General features: G+C 44.5%; 1 protein-coding gene across 10 annotated transcripts in view; it reads right to left on the bottom strand.

The window, feature by feature from the left end:
• Positions 1 to 21,364, bottom strand: part of LOC147437150 (uncharacterized) — a 137,036-nt gene that overhangs the window by 70,508 nt on the left and 45,164 nt on the right. For all 10 annotated transcript variants that reach the window (XM_086486767.1, XM_086486762.1, XM_086486765.1 and 7 more), the window contains exons 2-6: positions 18,625 to 18,845; positions 7,025 to 7,561; positions 6,749 to 6,847; positions 6,583 to 6,635; positions 6,434 to 6,491 (exon numbers count right to left, since the gene is read on the bottom strand). In XM_086486767.1, the coding sequence (XP_086342893.1) occupies positions 6,434 to 6,491; positions 6,583 to 6,635; positions 6,749 to 6,847; positions 7,025 to 7,561; positions 18,625 to 18,813 (936 nt within the window). In that variant the 5' untranslated portion in view covers positions 18,814 to 18,845. The remainder of the gene's footprint in view (positions 1 to 6,433; positions 6,492 to 6,582; positions 6,636 to 6,748; positions 6,848 to 7,024; positions 7,562 to 18,624; positions 18,846 to 21,364) is intronic.

The raw sequence follows: 21,364 nt of genomic DNA on the forward strand, positions 1-21,364 counted from the left end.
ACCTTTGGTATCTATGATTTCCCGAATGATTGGAGCCAAGGCCTCCGTACCACACGCGATTACCCGAGCGGAACTAGCTGCCCTCCGATAGAACTTGAAGCTCTTACCAGATCAGTGTCCTTTATACATGGTCTATGGGATACAAATAATTGCCGATATACTAGATTGGCCCTCGAATCCTCTCGACAATTAGCAATGAAAGGAGATACATCGTGCTGGTATGCGTAACTGTCCTCGTGGTTTCAGAGACACGGGTTCAGTATGGAAAGATTACCCCCCTTCCAATACTCTCTTGAGGCTCCATCACTGGCAATCACACGAACGGAGATTAATAAAATCATCCGCCAGGATCTTATACAGTTGGACACTAAGAGGACATGGGTAGACCCTACACAAGAATTGGGCAGGAAGATGGCCGATTACAAAGAAAACTTCCTACAGCTATCTGAAGATGGTTTTGTGATTCGCCCGAGCTACATGGATACCCACCTGTCTCATGGTTTGAGATGTGCTATTGGTCAGATTCGTACATCCTCACACCAGCTGGAAATTGAATTCGGCAGATTTAGGGGAATCCCACCTGAGAGCAGAATTTGCAAGTTATGCGGAATGGAGCCAGAGACAGAATTACACTACATATGCTTTTGCACCGTATACTATGAGATACGTGGGCGTTTCCATTGCCTATTCAAAGAAGGCTTTGGACCTCTAGATAGAGTCATGCAATACCAAGATCAAAGGTGATTAGGCATGTACCTACTGGAACTACATCGGCACAGGGATAATCTAATGAGAAGACAAAGAGCACTACAGCCTCAGAGGCAGATCACAGATTTCTTCGGATCGAGAGAAGCAGGAATGGAAGGAGAAGCAAGAGGCCAGCAGCGACCAAAAAGGAGTACCCACATTCACACCAAAGGCACCCTCATTGACAGGGCGGTTGAGCTTAGGAAATCGAGACAACCACGACCGAGATGCAGAAGCACACTTCACCGGAGGAGACTACAACAAAGGATTAGAAGCATTCTAGCCAGACACCCTGAATGCTCCTTAGAAGTTTATCTAATACTTTACATTTATTTTCACACTTTTCAGACATTGTAACAGATTCACCACTTTTATATCAGTTTGGTCTCATAGGTCACTCTGGCGTTTTGAAGACGTTAATATAACATTTCATTTCATTTCTCTCTCTCTCTCTCTCTCTCTCTCTCTCTCTCTCTCTCTCTCTCTCTCTCTCTCTCTCTGGAGTAAACCACATTTGAACAATCTCTAGACAAGCGCGAAAGGAGTGACTGTCCCCAAGCGAGCGTGCAGCCTGAAGAGCTACATCCTCTGTCCAAGAATCCTCATGTACAAATACATAACAACGAGGGCTTTGTGTGTCAGCAAACAAATGCACCACAATGTGCCTGCCACCCGCTGCATTTGTCGGCGTCACGCTGAACTTGGCAAGAGGTCAAAGTGTCTACACCAGATCTATCACCCCTATGTCCCTTGTGTGGTTTGAGAACTTTGTAGCCTGAATCTGGAGCCAATCAAGAACTGTGTGGGTCCACTATGTGGGATCCCTACCTCACAGCGAAAAGGAGAAACCCACCGTTGTGTCCAAAGCCTCAATGCCTCTAGCTGCAAGAAAGAGAACATGGACTCGAAAGCAAGCCTCCTCCAGGTCAAGAGAAGAGTCACCCAAGAACCATGTGAAGTTGTAGTGGAAGAAGTCCCAGCGTCTGCGAATGTCAAAGCTAGTCAAACCTCTAGGAACTGCTGCAAAAGGAGAAGTCTGCAACAAAAAATGCGGCCTCACGTGGGACTGTCCCTCTCGAGCCACACGGCTGGTAGCGAAAGCACTACCAAGAGATCGCCTCGCGGTAGACGCATGTCCAGTCCCCTGCGTCTAAGGAGGACTGGAGGAGAGGTCAAGAGATGAGGCTGTGGGTCCCACCGGGGAGAGAGGAGGGACGCGAGCGGAGTGGCAGCCTCTGAGGGAGGAGGAGGTGGAGATGGAGGAACGGAAGTGGACGGGGCCTCCTCAGGCGGGTCTTGCTGAAGGGGGTCAAAACGGTTCCCAATCGGAACCCAGTGTTGCTGAGCTGCAAAAAGTCGGCCACCAGGGGGAGCAGTGGGGCGAGCCCATCCCTGTCGGCGGCGGCCAGGCTGCCAACCGTCATTTGTCTAATCGCTGGTCTCAGTCGAGGTACCAGCCTGTGCGTCATGTGTATTTGGTTGTTGGGCATGCTCAGCCTTGGGAGGCTACGCATGCGCTATGGTTCGAGGTCTCCTGCGAGGAGAGGCCTTTGCCAAATGGCCCATCTGTTTGCAAATGAAACACTCGTTCGGGAGACCCGAATACTCCACACTCTGTCTGATCCATCCCCCACTCACCCGAGGCAGCAGTACTACCTTGGGGAGGGAATGTGTGTCTCGAACAAGAACCCGCACAGTAGGTAAACCTGTGGCCTTGGCCACAACTGAAGCTGCAATGCGCGGAGACTCCAGAACTGTCCCAAACATGGAACCAATCCTGGGGAGAAGAGGGAGGTACTCTCACCTCAGGCCTGGGAAACAGACCAAGATCGGCAAGTCTTCCTCCTCCTCAAGCACACCTGTAGAAGGGTCATGGTTGTAGAAGGGTCAAAACCATGATGCCATCGTCTGAAGTAGACTCGAGCTGCTCGGATGCCGACCGGGCTCATCGAAATCACCTTGGCCGTCATCTCTAGGGACTCAAACTCTATCTTGTAGTACCCTCTCCCAAGGATCTCGACATCGGTGATCTTGCCCACATCGGAGAGAAGGGGGGCCTGAAGTAGATCCCGAACCTCGCCCCCACTGGGTCGAGTACCTATGATCTTGCGGATAACCGAAGTGGCGGTGTCGGGCGAGGGGACTTCTGTAGAGTCCCTCTGAGGTGGAGCAGAAGCCGCCATTCTGAGTCTGTTGCAGAATCGAAAAGGGCGAAGGTGACGCGGAACTCCCATAAGACTGAGAAAACAACTGCCTGTGAGCTGAGAAGTGGGATAGTGGGGACGAATGCTAGCGGGAACGCGAGACTGGGGCGGGCGCGGCGGGCTGGGGTGGGCTGGCTGCACGCTGGGCTGACAGTAGGCAGCGGGCTGAGCAGGGTAGGGCAGCACGAGGGAGGCTTGGGGGGGGGGGGGGGGAGGGGGGTGCGGTGCATGCGTAGGGGAGGTGGGCGAGGGCAGCAACGAGCCCGTATGATGTTTTCAATCGTTCGAGGTTTCCTATGAAGGTTGAATATTTTAAATACACATTCATGCATTTGCTTGCAAGGCTATGTTATTTGTTGTACTTTGCTACTCAAAGGCAACCCTGGACTCAAATGTTAGCATTTATGTGTCCATATCTCACTGCCTATATGCTACCCAACTTGTTGCTTTGTCACTTATCTTGGCGTCCCATAACTCATTTCCGATGGAAATTCCTTTTGTTTAGAGAGTTTAAATTGGAGTATAGCTTTTCCAACTCCATTAATGCACCTTAGAAAGCTTATTTCTTGGCATAAAAAAAGGGTGAATATATTAGATGATCTAGTGGATGACAATGGACAATGTGTTTCATTTCGGATTGCAGAGTTTTGGTTTAGGTAGCATTCCCGCTCTTTTTGGTGCCAAATTTGTGATTGACTTCGGCCCTTTCTGTCCATTCCTCCTTTGAATGCTCAAGAAAGATTGGGTCTGCAATTCTTTGTGGCATATGCAAAAGAATGATGCCTAGTGATGCAAATGCCTTATGCACATATGGAAAAGTCATCTTCCTCTTAAGGAACGTGTATTCCAATACCAATGCCTTGTTGGAGTGTCTCCACTAGGTGTTGTACTTGCCAAACACAAAATGTCATTAATGGATGCCAATTCCAGTGCCTTGTTTTTTTTTTTTTTGGGGGGGGGGGGGGGGGGGGGGGGGGGGGGGGGGGTGGTGGTGGTTGGGAGGGGGGGGGGCGGGTTAGATTAAAGCTAATAGAAAGGGCTTGCATATGTAATTAATGGATCAGTTTTGTACTACAAGATGGCATGGGGAGTTGTACACTTGCATCTACATCTTCAATTACATCTTACATCTATATCTTCAATTATTAGCAAGGAAAGCCCTTAAATGCCGGTGCTAGTTGAAGAAAAGTAGCCCGGACAATTATTCTAGCCCATTTATGCCATATGTGCTCTACCACTTCTTTTGGGCATTAAGTTGTACTTGGTAAACTTGAGGGCAAGATCCCTGGATGTCCTTTAACTACACTACAAGCGCGATTGCATATTGGCATGTCATTACAAAGCATTTATCTTGGCATGCTAAGAATACATAGAACGTAATTAACTATGTCTTGAAAGCAGTGTGGCTTTTAGAAAACCTTGGTACAAGATTCTCGCCCAGCTTATTTCCTCTCTAAAAAGGGAACCTGAATCATTGATGATGTGGCTGATGATGATGGACACACTCTTTCTTTTCTAGCGGCATGTAGAAAATTTGGTTTGGGTATGCATTATAGATGACTTTGACATGCGATTTAGGAAATGCTTATTCCCTTATTCCCAATTCCTACAATTTCAAGTGAGGATAGATTGCGAGATTGGCAAACTCATGGTTGTTCTATGTTTAGTATTACTAGTAAACAAGTGTGTGCGAAATTACAGCCACCTCCTTGGATTGTTGGGCAATGTAATTTGTTATAGTCCATAGAGCATGCATAAGACAAATGGTGGTAGATTGTGGACTTGACCATTTAGTAAACTAAGCTCCCTTTAAAAGAACGTTTGTACCGCACCTATAGGCCTAGGAGGGCCATACGGGTGTGTAGCTTGGCACAAAAAAACTGGAAGATGCTAGACCAATGTCCTATCAGATGCAACGGAATTGAGAGAATAGGTAGAATGGAGAAATCACACCTTTGTTCTTTCCTTGCCTCGTTGAAAGAAAGGGTTCCTTTTAGATACTAGAGAAAGAGAGAGTCAGAAAGATGAGGTAGAAATGTAAACAGAGAAAGAGCAAGGAAAAAACGTACCAATGGGGTAGCACGCTTTTTGGAGGACTCAAGTTAGAGATGTGGTCACTAGTTGGTTTTTTGAGATCACACCTTGTCGGCACATTGGCTCTGCGAATCACCCCTTGTGCAGGTAGGATGAGTCATTGGCGCAAGAGTCCATAGTGATCTGAGAGATTGCTACAACGTTTAACGGTAACCTCTCTACAGTGGAGCTGCTCACTGGATGAAATATGGGCTCAAGTTAGGTAGAGTGTCACATTACACACAGGGCATGCTGATCGACTTTTCATGCATTAGTGGGAGTTGATTGGCCCTGGTTTATGCAAAGGTTTCCAGCTTGTGATGGATGCGGGTGCGATGCTTCATAACTTGTTAAGAGGGGCTGATTTATCTCATCTCCATGGAAAGAGGGAAACGAGGGAGGCTGGGGAAGGGGGCGGAGGAAGGGTATCTGTCTATCGGACGTGGACAACCCTGGTTGTGCCTTATGCCAGACTTCTCGGCGACAGCATGGATTCAGGAGAGAAACCCTAGATGGTGTTGGCCAGCACGAGGAGTGATTCGTGTTTTCAAGAGGTGGCTCGAGTGCTTCCTGTTTTCATGTTTTCAAGGAGTGGCTCAAGCCACCTGCATTAACAGTCAACCCTATGAAGGGTTGACCTTAAAGACACACTTAAGAGGTGCGTATGGCAGCATCCAAGGCAGCTCAAACAGGGCTGAGGAACGGCTTGGAGCATTCATCAGATCCAGTGGCACATCGTCTTCTCTGGCACTACAGGCCTCCTGTTTGGCATTTTCCCCCTCCCACTCTTTGATGCAGCCATTGTATATTTTGCCACTCAATCTCCCCTCTTTCCCTCATGATAGGGGGATGTAGCCCATTGAAAATATTTGAAAACTATTAGTAGTGTCAGTTTTGCAGAAGGGGAATAAAAAAGTAAAATTAAAGAAATAAAAGGAAAAAAAAACTTAGCTTCAATACCATATTGTAGGATTAGGAAAACCTTCTTGAGATCTCAGCCACAACGGCACACTTGACCAAAAGATTTCTTATTACCTAGCATTAGCCGCAAAATCTTAAGGGGGTAGAAGACTTCCTGTCTAGCCCATTTATTGTTTGAGCCATCTTACAACTTGGCCCCACTCGAACAGAAGATAGAAGTCCGCCCCCAAGATCTCAAATTTCAAGGTGCTCGAGAGTGGTCTCCTGTATTTAGGCTATACAAGGCGAGCTTGCACACTATATCAGCAGACGAAAAGGTAACAGAATAAGAAGTATTATTGGATCCCTTGTCTGTTCAAATATCCCCAATAAAAATTATCCAGACAGTTCAGTGCAAAGGAAGATATATTGTTTCTTAACAATTTTGCCTCAGATAACAATTGCAATACTGCCTTGAAAGATTTTTAATCAGTACAAGTTGAGCTTGCCTTCTCAATTGTGCCATAGGCAGGTCCATCTAAGCCACACATGCTAAGCTGCTCAACCCTGGGACACAAAACATAGGTAGAGTGTACCATTCTCCTTGATATCTTTGCAGACAAAAAATAGCAGCTGTAGTTGAAGTCTAACCACTTACCTGCATTCTCCGTAATGTTCCATATTATGTATAGTCAGAACAATTCTAGGTTTCTGTAATAGCAAAACAGTAAATAGAAGATTAAAGCAATGGCTTGCTTGCCAGAGTTCCTCAAAATAGACTTTCAGAAGACACAACGAGTTAAAGATAAAAAGTTCGTTTTAACCTTTAAAGAGAGGTGGTGATACATATCCCAGTATAACAAAGGCAGACCACTAGTTTGCCACTCATGTACGTGCAGGATGTCTGGTTGTGTACCTGTCACCTTCCTCAAAACATAAATGACAAGTTAGCGCTTTTTGTATTTTTCATCTCCACCTGAGGAATGAAACCCTATTGAACAAACTCTCAATTTAATGCCAACAAAATGAGCATGAAAACTGCATGTTGTGCATCAAGCAAAGCATCTTGAGAGAAATAACAATTCCTCTAGAGTTTAAACCTGCATCCATTCTAGGCATGCACGACTGAAGAAAAGGTATGCCTCCAGTTCATTGTAGCTTCCACCATAAATTCGAGAACCTTTGAAAAAATGATTACTGGGCTCAATCAAGAGGACCGGTATGCCTGAAACTTTCCCTCGGTATAACTTAACAACTGACCAGTCTCCTGTATGGAAAGATGAAAACTCTTCAGCTGTTGTTAGCTCTGTGATTTGATCTCGCGGTAAACATTCATAAAAAGGGAGCATGACTTCCACTTTGTGACCCATATTCAAACAAGCTCTAGCTAGACCAGTGACAACATCTGCCAAGCCTCCAACTTTTGCTAGAGGCGCCATTTCAGCTGTGACATGCACAACATGTAGTTTTTCTGAATCCTGCCCAACTGGTTGTTGCGAAACCTTTGCATAGGCCCTGTTAAAATTTCTCAATTTTGAACTGAAATCCTGTTTCCAAAATGGAATCTCATCATCTGGAGATGGCCACACCACTTCTACGGGATTCACTTCTTCTGTTAAATTTTCGAATGTGGACATCTACATAGGCCAACAATAATAGACACCCATCAACAGCTGTGAAATGTTCTAATTGAACCAAGAGCAAACTTGAACAGCAGACAAAATATTCAGTTTTCTGGAAAAATATTTGCATTAACTAAACATAGAACGTCAACACAATGAATACCAACAGGAAGTGTGCTTCATATTAGTGAATGTGACTGCTAAAATGTGTACTGAGGCTGTTTGTGACCTGCATAGGGCCTACCATTTCTGAAAAGCAACTGCTTTGCTTGAGCGTGCTAATGCATATCCATTTTGAAGAGGGGAAATTTGCCTTTTGGGGATGTAGTGAATTATAGAGCTGAATGATAATGGTCACCGGTTTTCCCCCTCCTCAACCCGAGTCCACTGAGAGGCTGTGGCAGCAACATTCGCAAGATAATAACTATGCAGATGCAAGGGCATTGAGTCCTTTGACCTAGGAGGAGTTGAAGTATCACTTTTACCTTTCCCTTTAGAAAGCTGCCCAGGTGACGACAAGATTGTATTTCTTTCAGCAGTTTTGGGCACCAGCTGAAAGGCAGGATGCATGGGGCTTTCCAAATTGTTAACAGTCATCACATGCAAAGAGCCTCTTAAATGCCAGATTCATCCGACCCCAAAAGCAGGAGGAAATCAACAGGCAATTTTACAGATGTATGTAAGCACTCAGTTATGGTATGGATAAGGCAGGTATGCCAAGATGTTTGCATTAAGTAGATATACCAAACGGAGCATCCCTCTCATCCACATCCTCTTCCACTTCTTTTAGCTAGTTACTTCGTAGTTTTTGGTCAAGGATGTATCCTGCCAATCCGAGTGAATGAGTTGCTGGATGCTAATCTGGTTGATGAAACGGAAGTTGTTTTGAGAACACTATTGTTTCTGCATGAAGTTGTTTCATTCTGCATAGCTTAAAGGGTGCAATCAACTGGTATAAGCCATACAGTTTTTTATCAGGCCGCAGCAGAGTTGTAATATGCATGAACTCTGCAGGACGAGATGACCATGTCAGAGTAGCAAATGGTCCCTTGAAACCATTTGGAAGAATGGATTTACTGGAGTACCACATGGCTCTCTTGTGGCCAACGGTGGTGAATGTTCGAACAGCGTGACTTTGGTATCTGAACTCCGTTTGGGCCATTTCGTATTCTTGTATTGACCAGTTGCACAGGCCTTGAAAGAGGAGGTGCGCGAACCCAGGTTGGGTGAGTTTAAGCAGCGGAGTGTGTGTCACAAACGGGAGCGCATAACAATATAAAATATACTCGGATAAATAAAATTTATCACTTATTATTGAAGCTAGAGTATATAGAGAGAAATAGATAAAGGGAGAGAGGGAGAGAGAGAGAGAGAGAGAGAGAGAGAGAGAGAGAGAGATCGGCACAGTACTGGGGACCAGAAGATGGGCTGGTCGCTCCCCCCCCCCCCCCCCCCCCCCCCCCGTAATAGTATCTTTATTACTAAGGAGAAGTCTACACAAGTGGGTGAAACTGTCGCGCATCTGTCCACCTGGGAATCCGATCGACGCGAGGAATGGCTCGTTGGATTCCTCTTACCTAGAACTACATGCTCGTCATGCCACCGTAGTGTAATAACATCTGTCAAAACGCGTATACAAACCATTTATGCAAGAGGTTCCAAAACTAGAAAACCTTATCTAATGGACTCGTCTAGACATGTAGGTCCTGCGAACAGGCTCACAAAATTGCCGGTACTAATTCTCCAAGGATTTTAGACATTCCTATCTACGAAGAAGGGAAAAACTAGCTCTAGAAGTCGATGAAGCATATCCATGTGGCACACAGAGCCATGTGCACGTGACATCCCCTCCTGCTTAAGGTGAGGTACAGGTACCAATCTGCATGGCCTCCTTGTATGAGGCTAGCAATACTAGGTAGTCGGTGAAAAACTCCTCGTGCACCCATGCAGCTTCATGGGTTCCTTGATCCTTGAACTTCACCAAGAATTGTCTTGCTTGCTTGTTAGTTCCGTGGGTGGCAAACGTAATTGCATGGAAACATCATTTACCTTTTTGACGATCGAAAACGGACTATACATACGAAAAGAGAGTTTAGGACACCTCTTACCAACTTGCCTGAGACGTTGCTTCATGATCCTTAAAAACACCCAGTCACCCTCCTTGAATGAGACATCCTGCCGCCGATGCTTATTAGCATGCCAAGAATAGCACTCTTGAGCCCTGCTAAGCCGAAGCTTAACACTCTCGAGTACCTCCGCATAGGTTTGACTAGCACAATAAGCATAATTAAATTTGAAAATGGACCTAGTCAACAAAGATTGAAAAGGTCGGCCAAAAACCGCCTCATGAGTACGACCAATTGCATTGGAGAACGAATCATCGAGGACAGCCTGAACTAATGGCAAATTTTGTTCCCACGTAGATTGCTTATCATGCACATACGATTTGAAAACATCAAATGTCAACTGGTTGTAAAGTTTAGTTTGTCCGTCAAACTGTGGATGAAATGCATACGAAAAGTTAAACTTAGTGCCAAAACTTTCAAACAAAGAACACCAAAAATGGGATGTGAATTTGGTATCACGATCCGACACAAAAGACTTAGGTAGACCACACAATGGATACCAATGCTTTATGAACAAACGTGCAATATCTTGTGCAGTAACATTGACCTTGCAAGGGATTAACATGCAAAATTTGCTAAACCTATCAACAATAGTTAGACATTGCGTGTTCCACACAGACGTGGAAGGAGGTCAATTAGTTACAAAATCCATACTTATGTCCTCAAATGGTCTGTCAAAGATAGGCAACGGCATGAGTAACATGCATCTAGGGCTGCCTGCGGCTCTTAGATTTAAGACAAAAATGAATCTTGAGCCAATTGAGTCTCCAATTTTCAATTCACCAATACAATAAAGACGCAGCCACAGGTTGAGTGTTGCGCGATTGTAAATCAAACACTCATTAAGATTTTGTACGGTGTTCGATTCCTACAGCATCGAAAGAATGCATTGGATGGATGCCTGGGCATTGAGAAAAAAGGACGCTTCCAAAGGCGAAAGGCAGCACACTTAGTAACGTAATTGTACACATCCTTACGCATCTTTGGCCAATAGAAAAACCATTCAACTTTTTCAAATGTAGCATTAATACCCCTATGACCACCCGTTAAAACATCATGTGCGTCATGCAAAATTGGTGCTCTATGAGAAGATAGTACACACAAACGGTTCCTAAAGAAAAGCCAATCATCACGAATGACATAATTGCACGGACCTTGTGCATTTAGTGCTTGTAACCAATATTTTTCAAATTCGTAACCCATGTAATTGTCTTTGAGATGATCAAAACTAACACCTTAAATAGAGAGAAAAGAATGAGACTCTAAAGAGAGAATTTGACCTTTCCTACTCAATGCATCCGCAACAGGGTTAGCTTTGCCAGGGACATACTCAATCATACCACCAAATTGTTCAAAAAATTGAGACCATTGTGCTTGTCTATCACTTCAATGTGCTCTAGGCATAGATTGAAGCCATTTAAGTGCTTGGTAATCAAAGCGAACGACAAACTCACGCCCATAAATGAAATGCTTCCAATGCTTGAAAAACTCACCTAGTTGGCGCTCTAGCTCCTCTTCATTAGCCTTTTCATACAATATGGAAACTTATTTACAGGTTGCGCTCCGTCCACGAGGTCAATGACATGATCCTCAGGTCGTTTGGGAGAGAGTGTAGGGGAAAGATCATCTTGGAGAAACAAGTGCTCAAACTTTTCAAACAACTCACTATACCTGTTAGGAATACCCAAGTTCCGTGATGTGGGGTTGATATAGATGACCGCCGCTTGGGCTCCTTGACGTAGCTCTCTTTTAGCCTGGACATGAGAAATGAGAGGAAAGGGATGCCGCTCTCGCCTCAAATGAGGACTGACTGCGACACATTATCGTTGATGAGAAGCGTAAACTTCTCCCAATCAATAATGGGTTTAAACATGCGAAATCACTTAATACCCAAAATGATATCACATCTTGCAAGTTTAGAGACTACAAAACGACGAGTAAATTTAGTTTGTTGAATGAACAACTTAACATCATTAACTTCTTGAGAGATCGAAACATCCATGCCTTCAGAAAACCCCTGCACCAAGAGGGTGGGGAAAGGAGAAGCCAGAAGCCGTGCACATTTCACAAGAGATTCACTTATGACATCATGAGAACTTCTAGAATCAAATAACACAACCACCCTTTAACCATTCACATGTCCATAACATTTTATGAAGTCAACCTCTTCGAAAGTCCCCTCCTGCTTAGCTTCTTGCTCTACCACATTCATAGCATTCACTTGAGGGATAGAGTCAAAAGTTGACGCAATAGAGTTTTCCTTTTTTTATTCTTTCTTAGGACATTCCTTTTTCATGTGACCTATGATTGAACAATGGAAGCACCTACGTTCCTTTACATACAACACTTGTTCTTCTCTATTTAATTGACCACCTAAAACTCCTTGAGCCATCTTTTCACCAAGTGTGAGTTGAAGCTTATCAAATTTTCCTTTACCCTTATCCTTAGATTTATCGCCCTTAGATTGAGATTGAGATGGAGAATTAGATTCAAAAGAAGACCTAGAAGAGTTCTTTTTATGGTTACCATTCCCATTAGAGTTCTTGTCCTTAGACGAGTCATGAGAGGAAGAGTTACCATTACCTGAGACAATCTTGAGCTTATCCTTGTTGTGCTTCATCTCTTGGAGTTGAGCCAAGCGTATAGCGTCTTGCAATGTATTTGGATCCTTGGCTTCCACGTCAAACTTGATCGAGTGGTCCAATCCAAAGAGAAAAGCCTCTAATCTTTCTTCATCCGATTTCTGCAAGGGCTGCATCTGCTGAAAAGGTGGCACTAGGCTAATCTGATGATTCCCTTGCAAAATGCTAGGTGGACAAAATGTCAAGCTACCAGATCTCCAAAAACGCTACGGCTGATGGAAGCAAAACGTTGGCCGAAGTGCTCCTTGGTCTAGCCCTCGAAATCCCAGTTGGAATGCTAGATTGAGTGCTCCCTTTATAGGGCTGAAATTTGACATATATATTTACTAAGGCTTAGGTAGGGAAAATTGTCCACCAGACCCAACAAAATAAATCTTAAAAATGATTTATTAATAAGTTTTTGACCACAGCTAAGTTTTGGGTGAAACTGTCGCACATCTACCCACTCGGGAATCCAATTGATGCAGGGAATGGCTCGTTGGATTCCTCTAACCTAGAACTACATGCTCGTCATGCTAGATACCCACCGTAGTGTAATAACATCTATCAAAACGCGTATACAAACCACTTATGCAAAAGGGTTCCAAAACTGAAAAACCTAATCTAATGGACTCATTTGGACATGCAGGTCCTACGAACAGGCTCACAAAATTGTCGGTACTAATTCTCCTAGGATTCTAGACATTGCTATCTAGGAAGAAGGGGAAACCTAGCTCTAGCAGTCGATGAAGCATGTCCACGTGGCACACAGAGCCGTGTGCACGTGACACTTTGGTAGTCTTTTGGTAAGAGTATCTGTAGGGTTCTCATGTGTACTGATTTTGATCAATGAGTCCAAGCCATCGTCAAGCATCTGTCTAATAAAATGTTACCACACATCAATATGTTTGGAACGTATAAAACATGGCATTTTTAGCCAAACAAACTGCACTCTGGCTATCACAACCAAGGACAAGCGTGTCATCAAGCAATCCAAGCTCACCGATTAGGGAGGCTAACCATATGGCTAGATTAGGTAGATAGTGTAAGTACCCTCTAAAGTATAGAGCACCATGAAATAGCACCACTTGCCAGGGTGTAAATGTGCCCAATACTTGATTTGTGGGTATCAACATCACCTACCATGTCACAATCACAATATCCCTGCAGTTTTAATGGACCTTTTCCATAGCACAAGCGTTTGCTTTTGATCCCTTTCAAGTACCTCATTATGGACCTTACAACATCCCAATGTGCTCTGCTAGGATTAGACATAAACCTGCTCACTACTCCCACTAAATAAGCAATGTCACTGGTCAGGTCTAGTGTCAACCATAGCATACATGAGAGAGCAGCAAGTTGAAGCATAAGGTACTCCCCTCATAGGATTGGTTGCATCATCAGTTTTCGGGCAATAACTTGCACTCAACTTTACATGTGGCTACCATGGCACGCTCAAAAGCTTAGCATTAGCCATATTAAACCTGTCAAGTACTTTTTCAATGTACTTTTCTTGAGACAAATACAACAGTTTCTGTTGCATGTCTCTCGTTATGCACATGCCCTAAATATATTCAGTTGAACCCAAATCTTTCATTGCAAAAGCTAAATTCAGCTAGTTTTTGAGAGTGTCAAGAGTGCTCTTGTTCTTCTCAACTAACAACATGTCATCCACATACAATACAAGAATCACTAGGTTGTTGTCTGCATCTCTTTTGATGTATAGATAGTGATGTGCATAGCTGCGTTTGAACCCATGTTTCAGTATGAAAGTGTCAAACTTTTTGTACCATTGCCTAGAAGCTTGTTTCAACCCATACAAACTTCTTTTTAGCATGCATACAAATTCTTCCATGCCACGGATGACAAGACCTTCCGGCTGCTTCATGTACAACTCTTCTTCAAGATCACCATGTCACAAAATGATGACGTGGCAGACCACCCAGACAAATTCCAGATAAAATGTCATAAGGGTTTCCATTCGATGGGGCTCAGGGGACGCAAAGAATTAAAGAACCAAAGCTCAAAGTTGTACCAACTTATGGTACCCCGGCCGAGGGGCTTAAAACCATAAAAACCAGAAGCTTGCACTCTGAAAGAGAGTTCCGTAAATCGTATTGACATGCTAGCGTGGCAGGCTGTACGGAAATTCTGCATTTTGCGTTGGCTGTGCCAAGCGATTGTACGAAAATTCCGCGGTACATGCTGGCAGCTTTTGGGAGTAGACGCTTTTAGGGATTGATTGCTTTTGGGGCTCTGCTTTGAGACATCCCTTGTAAGAATAAAAGAGCCCTTCGAGCCTCTACAGAACATCTGGATGCAGAGTCTGAGAGCAGAGGTCCCTCGGGAGTTGTACTTTGCAATGATTAATGAAAAAGAAATACCGAAAGGGGGGCCAGACTTTGGGGCCAATACCTCTGGGCACGGAACTACGCCGGGCCGTATCAACTCTCTCTCTCTTCCCTCTATTAAAGTTCAATGATTTTGAAGTTTTTGTTCGTGTGTTGCTATTGATTTCTCGCTTGGAGTGTCCACTCTGTACTGGATGCCACGTCAGCATGTTAGCGATTTTTTCGAGACTGTTTGCCTGCTGGGAATGTGTCCAGTGTATCTGGGCATGCCACGTCACTGATTTGTGATGTATGGAGTACTTGATCAATTTTTTCACACATGTGTCAATGTGAAATTGACGTTTGTGCTCCGCTCTGGCAAACTTTTCCGCCAAGAATTTGTCCAAATCTTCATTCTTTTCTTCAATTCCCGCGCCGGATTTCAACTTTTCTTTGCCTACCCACCGAGAGGTCTCCGCGAGAACTCATGTGTAATCTGGGGTTCTTTATGGCTTATGCCCTGTAAGACAGAGCGATGAAGACGGGAGCGCGCCCGTCGCGCGATGGAGTAAGGGTGGCAGTGGCTAATAATTCCGGGGTCGGGACACGAAGATTCTTTCAAAAAAAACTGCGTGTGCTACAAAAGGATCGGATCCTCCGTAGAAGAAAAATCTTTCTGAGCTTTGACACCATTCTAACAGGCCAATTTCCGACACAATTTCCGCTGACAGGCTGACGTGGCATGCGTACGAAAATTCCGTGATTTGCGGGCAACTGTACAGAATACTTGCTTTTGTGCAGCTGAAATTCTACGCAAGCTAATTGAGTAGCTTTTGGAATAGATGCTTTGTTTTTAAGAGCTTTTGAATTGAGAAGCTTTTGGGGCTCTGTTTTTGGGCATCCCTTGTAACTTATAAATAAGTGGGCAGGGCCCTCACAACTCAGAGCATCTCGACGCAGAGTCTAAGAGTGAGAACCCTCCCACTCTCTTGTACTTTGAACACAGATTAATACAAAAAGAAATACCGAAAGGGGCGCCAGTCTTTGGGGCCATCATCTCTAGGCACGGAACTCTGCTGCGGGCTGTGTCGAATCAATTGTGAATTGTGAACTGTTTTGAAGTGAATCTCTGTTGTGTCGCGGTAGAATCTTGACTTGGAGTGTCCAAGTTTGCTACACCATAGACCCAAGATTTTCAAAACACCTGAAGAATTACCCAATTGATAAGATTGACTCGAGATAGCGACAAGCCATCGATTCTCCTCTTAGGTCAGGAGGAAAGTTGAAAGGACAAACGAGTGCAAAAAAGCGGAACATGTACTCGCAGAAAGAGCTGGACAGAATTCTTGAAACGAAGAGCAGAGAACCACCAGAAATCAGGAATTCCACAGCAGCGGAAGAGCGCGAAAGAAAAGGAAAGACGAAAGCAGGACTGGTATTAGACTTTGTGAGGACTGACCCTGATCAGATGGGCAAAAGTTCCGAACTTTGCAAAGCATGGGGGAAAGTGCCAGACCACGAAGCCCTTATTTTTCTTTGATGGAGGAGCCAAGGACAACTTTATTTCAACTGAATTGGCGGCTCGACTTGAAATTACGCCCGAGGAAATGGGGCCACAAGCCGAGGTTGTTCTAGCGGCACACGGACGGGATGTTTCCATTACACCTGTCATTAGAAAACTACATTTGCATTGTCAAGGGTAATTAGGGCACGAATACTTTTACATCATGCTTTTGGAAGAGTGTGACGTCTTCCAAGGAATCCCTTGATTCCCCAAGAACAATGCCGTGGTCGATTATAGAGGAAGGAAAGCCATCTTGAAGAACGAGAAGGGCAAAGAGATTGTACTTGATGGAAAGCGGAAAGGCAAGTCCATCCCACTTGATGAAATCCAATTTTATTTTTTTTAACCCGATTTTCTTCAAAGAACTGAATGATGATCAAAGGTTGAATATGTCAAACCTCGAAAAAGAACGACAAGATTTTTTGCAAGCTCGAGCTGACTGTTTCTCTAAGGGCTTACCAGGCGAGTTGCCTCCTTCACGTCCTGAAGATCACACGATTGATTTGATTCCCGGTAGTACACCACCGAACCGGCCACCCTACAGAGTTAGCCAAGCTCAAAATGAAGAAATAATGAACCAGGTAAAAGTTCTTAAGGGTCTCATCCAACCTAGTATTTCACCATTCTGTTCGCCGGTTTTGAAGAAAGATAGATCTGAGAATGGCATTGACTATAGAGCTCTCAATAAAATCACCATCAAGAATAGATTCCCTATCCCAAGGATCAATGATACTCGACAGATTTCAGAGGTTTAATGGATATCATCATCTTAGATCCGAATTGCTCCTGGAGACGTCTACAAGACAACTTTCAGGATGACTTTTGAGTTTGTATGAATATTTGGTGATGCCAGTTGGCCATACGAATGCTCCAACTACATTCGACCGCATGATGGATAGGATTTTCAGCCAGTACCGATGATTTGTGGGCACTTTCTTCGACGACATCATCGTCTTCTCCGAGAGTGAGGCAGAGTACAGACACCATCTGTTACAAGTTTTCCATACAGTGCGGCAACATAAACTCGTTGTAAATGCGAAAAAGAGTGATTTTTTTTTTCTTGCGAGAGATACGCTTTCTGAGACACATCGTCTCAGCGGAAGGGTGGACCCGACCAAAATTGAGACTATTCGTTGTTGGCCTGATTTGAAGAATGTTCATGAGGTTTGAAGCTTTCTAGGGTTCTGCTCATATTATCGGAAATTCATCCGAAAATTTTCGGCGGTTCATTCATAAATTTGCAGAGATAGCTTCTTCTTTGCATGTATTGACTCAAAAAGAGGTTTCTTTTACTTGGGACCCGACAGAGATTGTAGCCTTTCAAAGTCTCAAAGAAAAGTTGACTACGGGACCTTGACTAGTGTTGGCCTTGCCAGACTTGCAAAAGCCATTCGAAGTTTACTGTGATGCTTGTAATCGCAGTCTTGGAGCAGTCTTGATACAAGAAGGCCATGTCATTGCTTACGAGAGCAGGATGTTTTCACGTCTTGAGATGGTTGCCCAGATTTACGAGAAAGAGCTCTTGGCAGTCATCCATGCTCTTACACAGTGGCGACACTTTTCTACTCGGAGCTGATTTTACCATCTTTACAGACCATCAGAGGTTATGCTACTTCTTGTCGTAGAAGCAGCTTTCGGAAAAGCAGAGCTCTTCGCGACGAACTCCTCGCGAGGAATTTGAACGAGGCTCTCATACCAGTTGAAAGTGGAGGTTCGTGAACCTCCTCTTTCAGGCCGATGTTGATTTTTTTAGGTCCAGCCAGGATGGCAATCACTCAAGAGACTCTTGGCAAGTCACTTTACCACTTTCTTCAAGAAGGATTAGACATTATGGTCAACTGGATTCAATATCTCGAAGCACTCGTCATGGGGGGTGGTAGAACTAACAAAGCGGTGTACTCTCAAGTTTGTAGCGAGACTAGTTGCTACTTATCCGTCAGGCCCAGTCCAGTCCAAGTTTTTAAATGGGGCTCCTACAGTTGGGTGATAATGTCTTTCGCAGTGATATTCAAAGTACCCCTAGGTGGAGAGCTCACCATGAGAGGTACGATGCCTTGGTTTCACTTCATGGCTGGCCAAGAAACATGATTCCAAGCATTGATTATGCGTCCAATACTGGACATTCTGTAAAATGACTGTCACACCACCACATTCTCATATTCAACCAAACACCATTGAAAAACTCAAATCAATCACTATGATACTACCTTGTCAAATGTCTGCTTGGAAGGTGGACAAAAGTTCAGACAAGAAGCAACTAATCTTAAAAATCACTTTAACCTGTATATTTTCACGAAGAAAACAATTTGACAAGGTTTGAGACAAAACTACAAAACTGAAACTCCTCTTTGTAACAGTGCCTTCCACAAATCATTCAAATTCCCTGCTTACTATAAGTAAAACCCACAACAAAAAAACAGAATATACTTTAATATACCTGAGCCTTGACCGAGGGTTTTGAAAATTCCAAATGTGGAGCTTGGCAGCAGTATTGTGCACCAAATCTATAATTTCTGTTGCAGTTGTTACTAGTCGTTGGTAGTATCCATAACTTTTGCTTCCAGGTGTCATGGTGTCCATGTAGCAAAGAGCTATATTTCAAACCACAAAAACTATGCCCACCCATTGATAATCCAATTCTCTATGCTGAATAAGTACCTAGGATAGGAAAATGTGGTATGAATTAGAAACAACTTTACTTGACATAGAGAGCTAAGCCCTAGAAATGAAATGAAATGTTTGTTTACGTCCTGCAAAAGGCATAAAAGATCTGACACCAAAAAATTACATCATCTTCATATGACCCAAATGTACAGCATAGAAATTACAAAAGACTAAGGCAACAAATAAGTGAACCAATAGATCTGGCTGGTGGCCTATCTACCAAAGCCTGGTCTCTTCAATGCTTGTCAGAATAGGCAACAGAAGATGCAATGAAGACAAGAACTGGCCTGCGATCCAGTGGACACCTTAACTCAGATCTAGAACACCTACAATGCCACATACAACAAGGCACTTGTGGAGAAGAGATATCACTGAGGTAAAACGGAACAAGACCTCTGAGAATGTGAGAGAGAGAGAGAGAGAGAGAGAGAGAGAGAGAGAGAGAAATGAAATGAAATGAAATGATATATTAACGTCTTCAAAAGGCCAAAATGACCTATGAGACCATCAGATACAAAGTGGTGAATCTAGTACAATGTCTGAAGTACAAGTACAAAAAGTACTGAAAGTAAAAATGAAAACTGAAAATGAAGTGTGAAATGTGAAATCTGAAGATGTAGAATAGGCCCTCAATGACAATCTAGGTGTCGTGCTAGAATGCCTCTGATCCTCTGTTGGAGTCTCCGTCGATGTAGTGTGCTCCTGTGTCTCGGTCGTGGTCGTCTCGATCTCCCGAGCTCAGTCGCCCTGTCAATGAGGGTGCCTCTCGTATGGATGCGGGTACAACCCTGTGCTGGTGGTTGGTCTTTTGGCTCCCTCGATCCAAAGAAATCTGTGATCTGTCTCTGCGACTGCCGTACTCCATGTCTCCTCAACAGACTATCTCTATGTCGGTGTAGCTCAAGTAGATATAGGCCAAGGCATCTCTGATCCTGATACCTCATGACTCTATCTAGGGGTCCAAAACCCCTCCCTGAACAAGCAATGGAAGCGCCCTCGTATCTCATAGTACACAGTGTAGTGGCATATGTAGTGTAGCTCTGTCTCTGGTTCTCTACCACATAGTTGACATATCCTAGACTCCGGCGGTATCCCTCTGAATCTACCCGTCTCAATCTCCAGTTGGTGTGAGGATGTGCGAATCTGACCAATAGCACATCGCAGACCGTGAGACAAATGAGTATCCATGTAGCTTGGACGAGTCACAAACCCATCTCCCGAAAGTTGGAGAAGGTGCTCTTTGTAGAAAGCCATCTTGGTGCTCTACCCATGTCCTTCTGGTGTCCAACTGCATAAGATCCTGCCGAATGAGTCTAGTGATCTCCGTCCATGTGACTGGTAGGGAGGGTGCATCCAAGGAATACTGAAAGGGAGGCAATCTATCCATGCTAAGACCATGCCTCTGAAACCATGAGGTCATCTGCGCATACCAACATGATGCATCTCCCTGCATCGCTAACTGTCTAGAGGACTCAAGAGCCAATCTGGTATATCTGCCTCTATGTGTATCCCATAGAGAGAGAGAGAGAGAGAGAGAGAGAGAGAGAGAGAGAGAGAGAGAGAGAGAGAGAGAGAAATGAAATGAAATGAAATGTTATATTAACGTCTTCAAAAGGCCATAGTGACCTATGAGACCAGAAAGTTACAAGGTGGTGCATCTGATTCAAAGTCAGAGTAACAAAATAACAACAGTACAAAACAAAGATATATACTATGGGATCCTAGATTGGTCGATGTGAACTAAGCAAAAATGGGCGGCTTGCTAGGATAGTTGAATCACAAGAGATCTAGCATCAATTGTTGGCGGATCTCATCAATCTCCTCCATGGTAAGTAGTCTGACCTGACCGGGCGTCGTGCATGCCTGGCCAGCGTGCTGTGAATCTTCTGACGTAGCCTCCGTCGATGCTGTGTAGTCCGCAGTCGTGGGCGCCTGGATTTCCCCAGTTCAATCGCTCGGTCGATCAGTGTGCCTCTGGTGTGAGACGAGGGGGAGCTTTGCTGTGGGAGTGGCTCTTGCGGCTGTCCCGTGTCTTCTCTGAAGAAGTCTGTGATCCGTCTTTGAGACTCGCTAGCCTCGCCATTCATCAAGCTATCTCTGTGTCTGCGCAGCTCGAGCAAGAACAAACCCAGGCATCTCTGATCTTCGTATCCCATGACTCTTGAGAGTGGTCCAAAACCCTCTCTGAACAAGCAATGGAAGCGGCCTCGTATCTCGTAGCAGACGGGGCAGCGGCATGTATAATGCAGCTCTGTCTCAGGCTCCATGTCACACAAGGGGCATGTCCTGGCCTCTGCTGGTACTCCACTGTATCTCCCAGTCTCAATCCGTAGCTGGTGAGAAGATGTGCGTAGCTGGCCAATAGCACATCGTATCCCATGAGACAAGTGGGTGTCCATGTATCTGGGTCTCGTCACAAAACCATCTTCCGTAAGCTGGAGAAGGTGGTCTCTGTAGAAAGCCATCTTCGTGCCCAATTCCTGTGCTGGTTGTATCCATGTCCTCCTGGTGTC

Source organism: Adiantum capillus-veneris, chromosome 17 (genome assembly GCF_014529385.1).
Source record: "Adiantum capillus-veneris isolate H3 chromosome 17, ASM1452938v2, whole genome shotgun sequence".
In the NCBI taxonomy this organism is placed as follows: Eukaryota; Viridiplantae; Streptophyta; class Polypodiopsida; order Polypodiales; family Pteridaceae; genus Adiantum; species Adiantum capillus-veneris.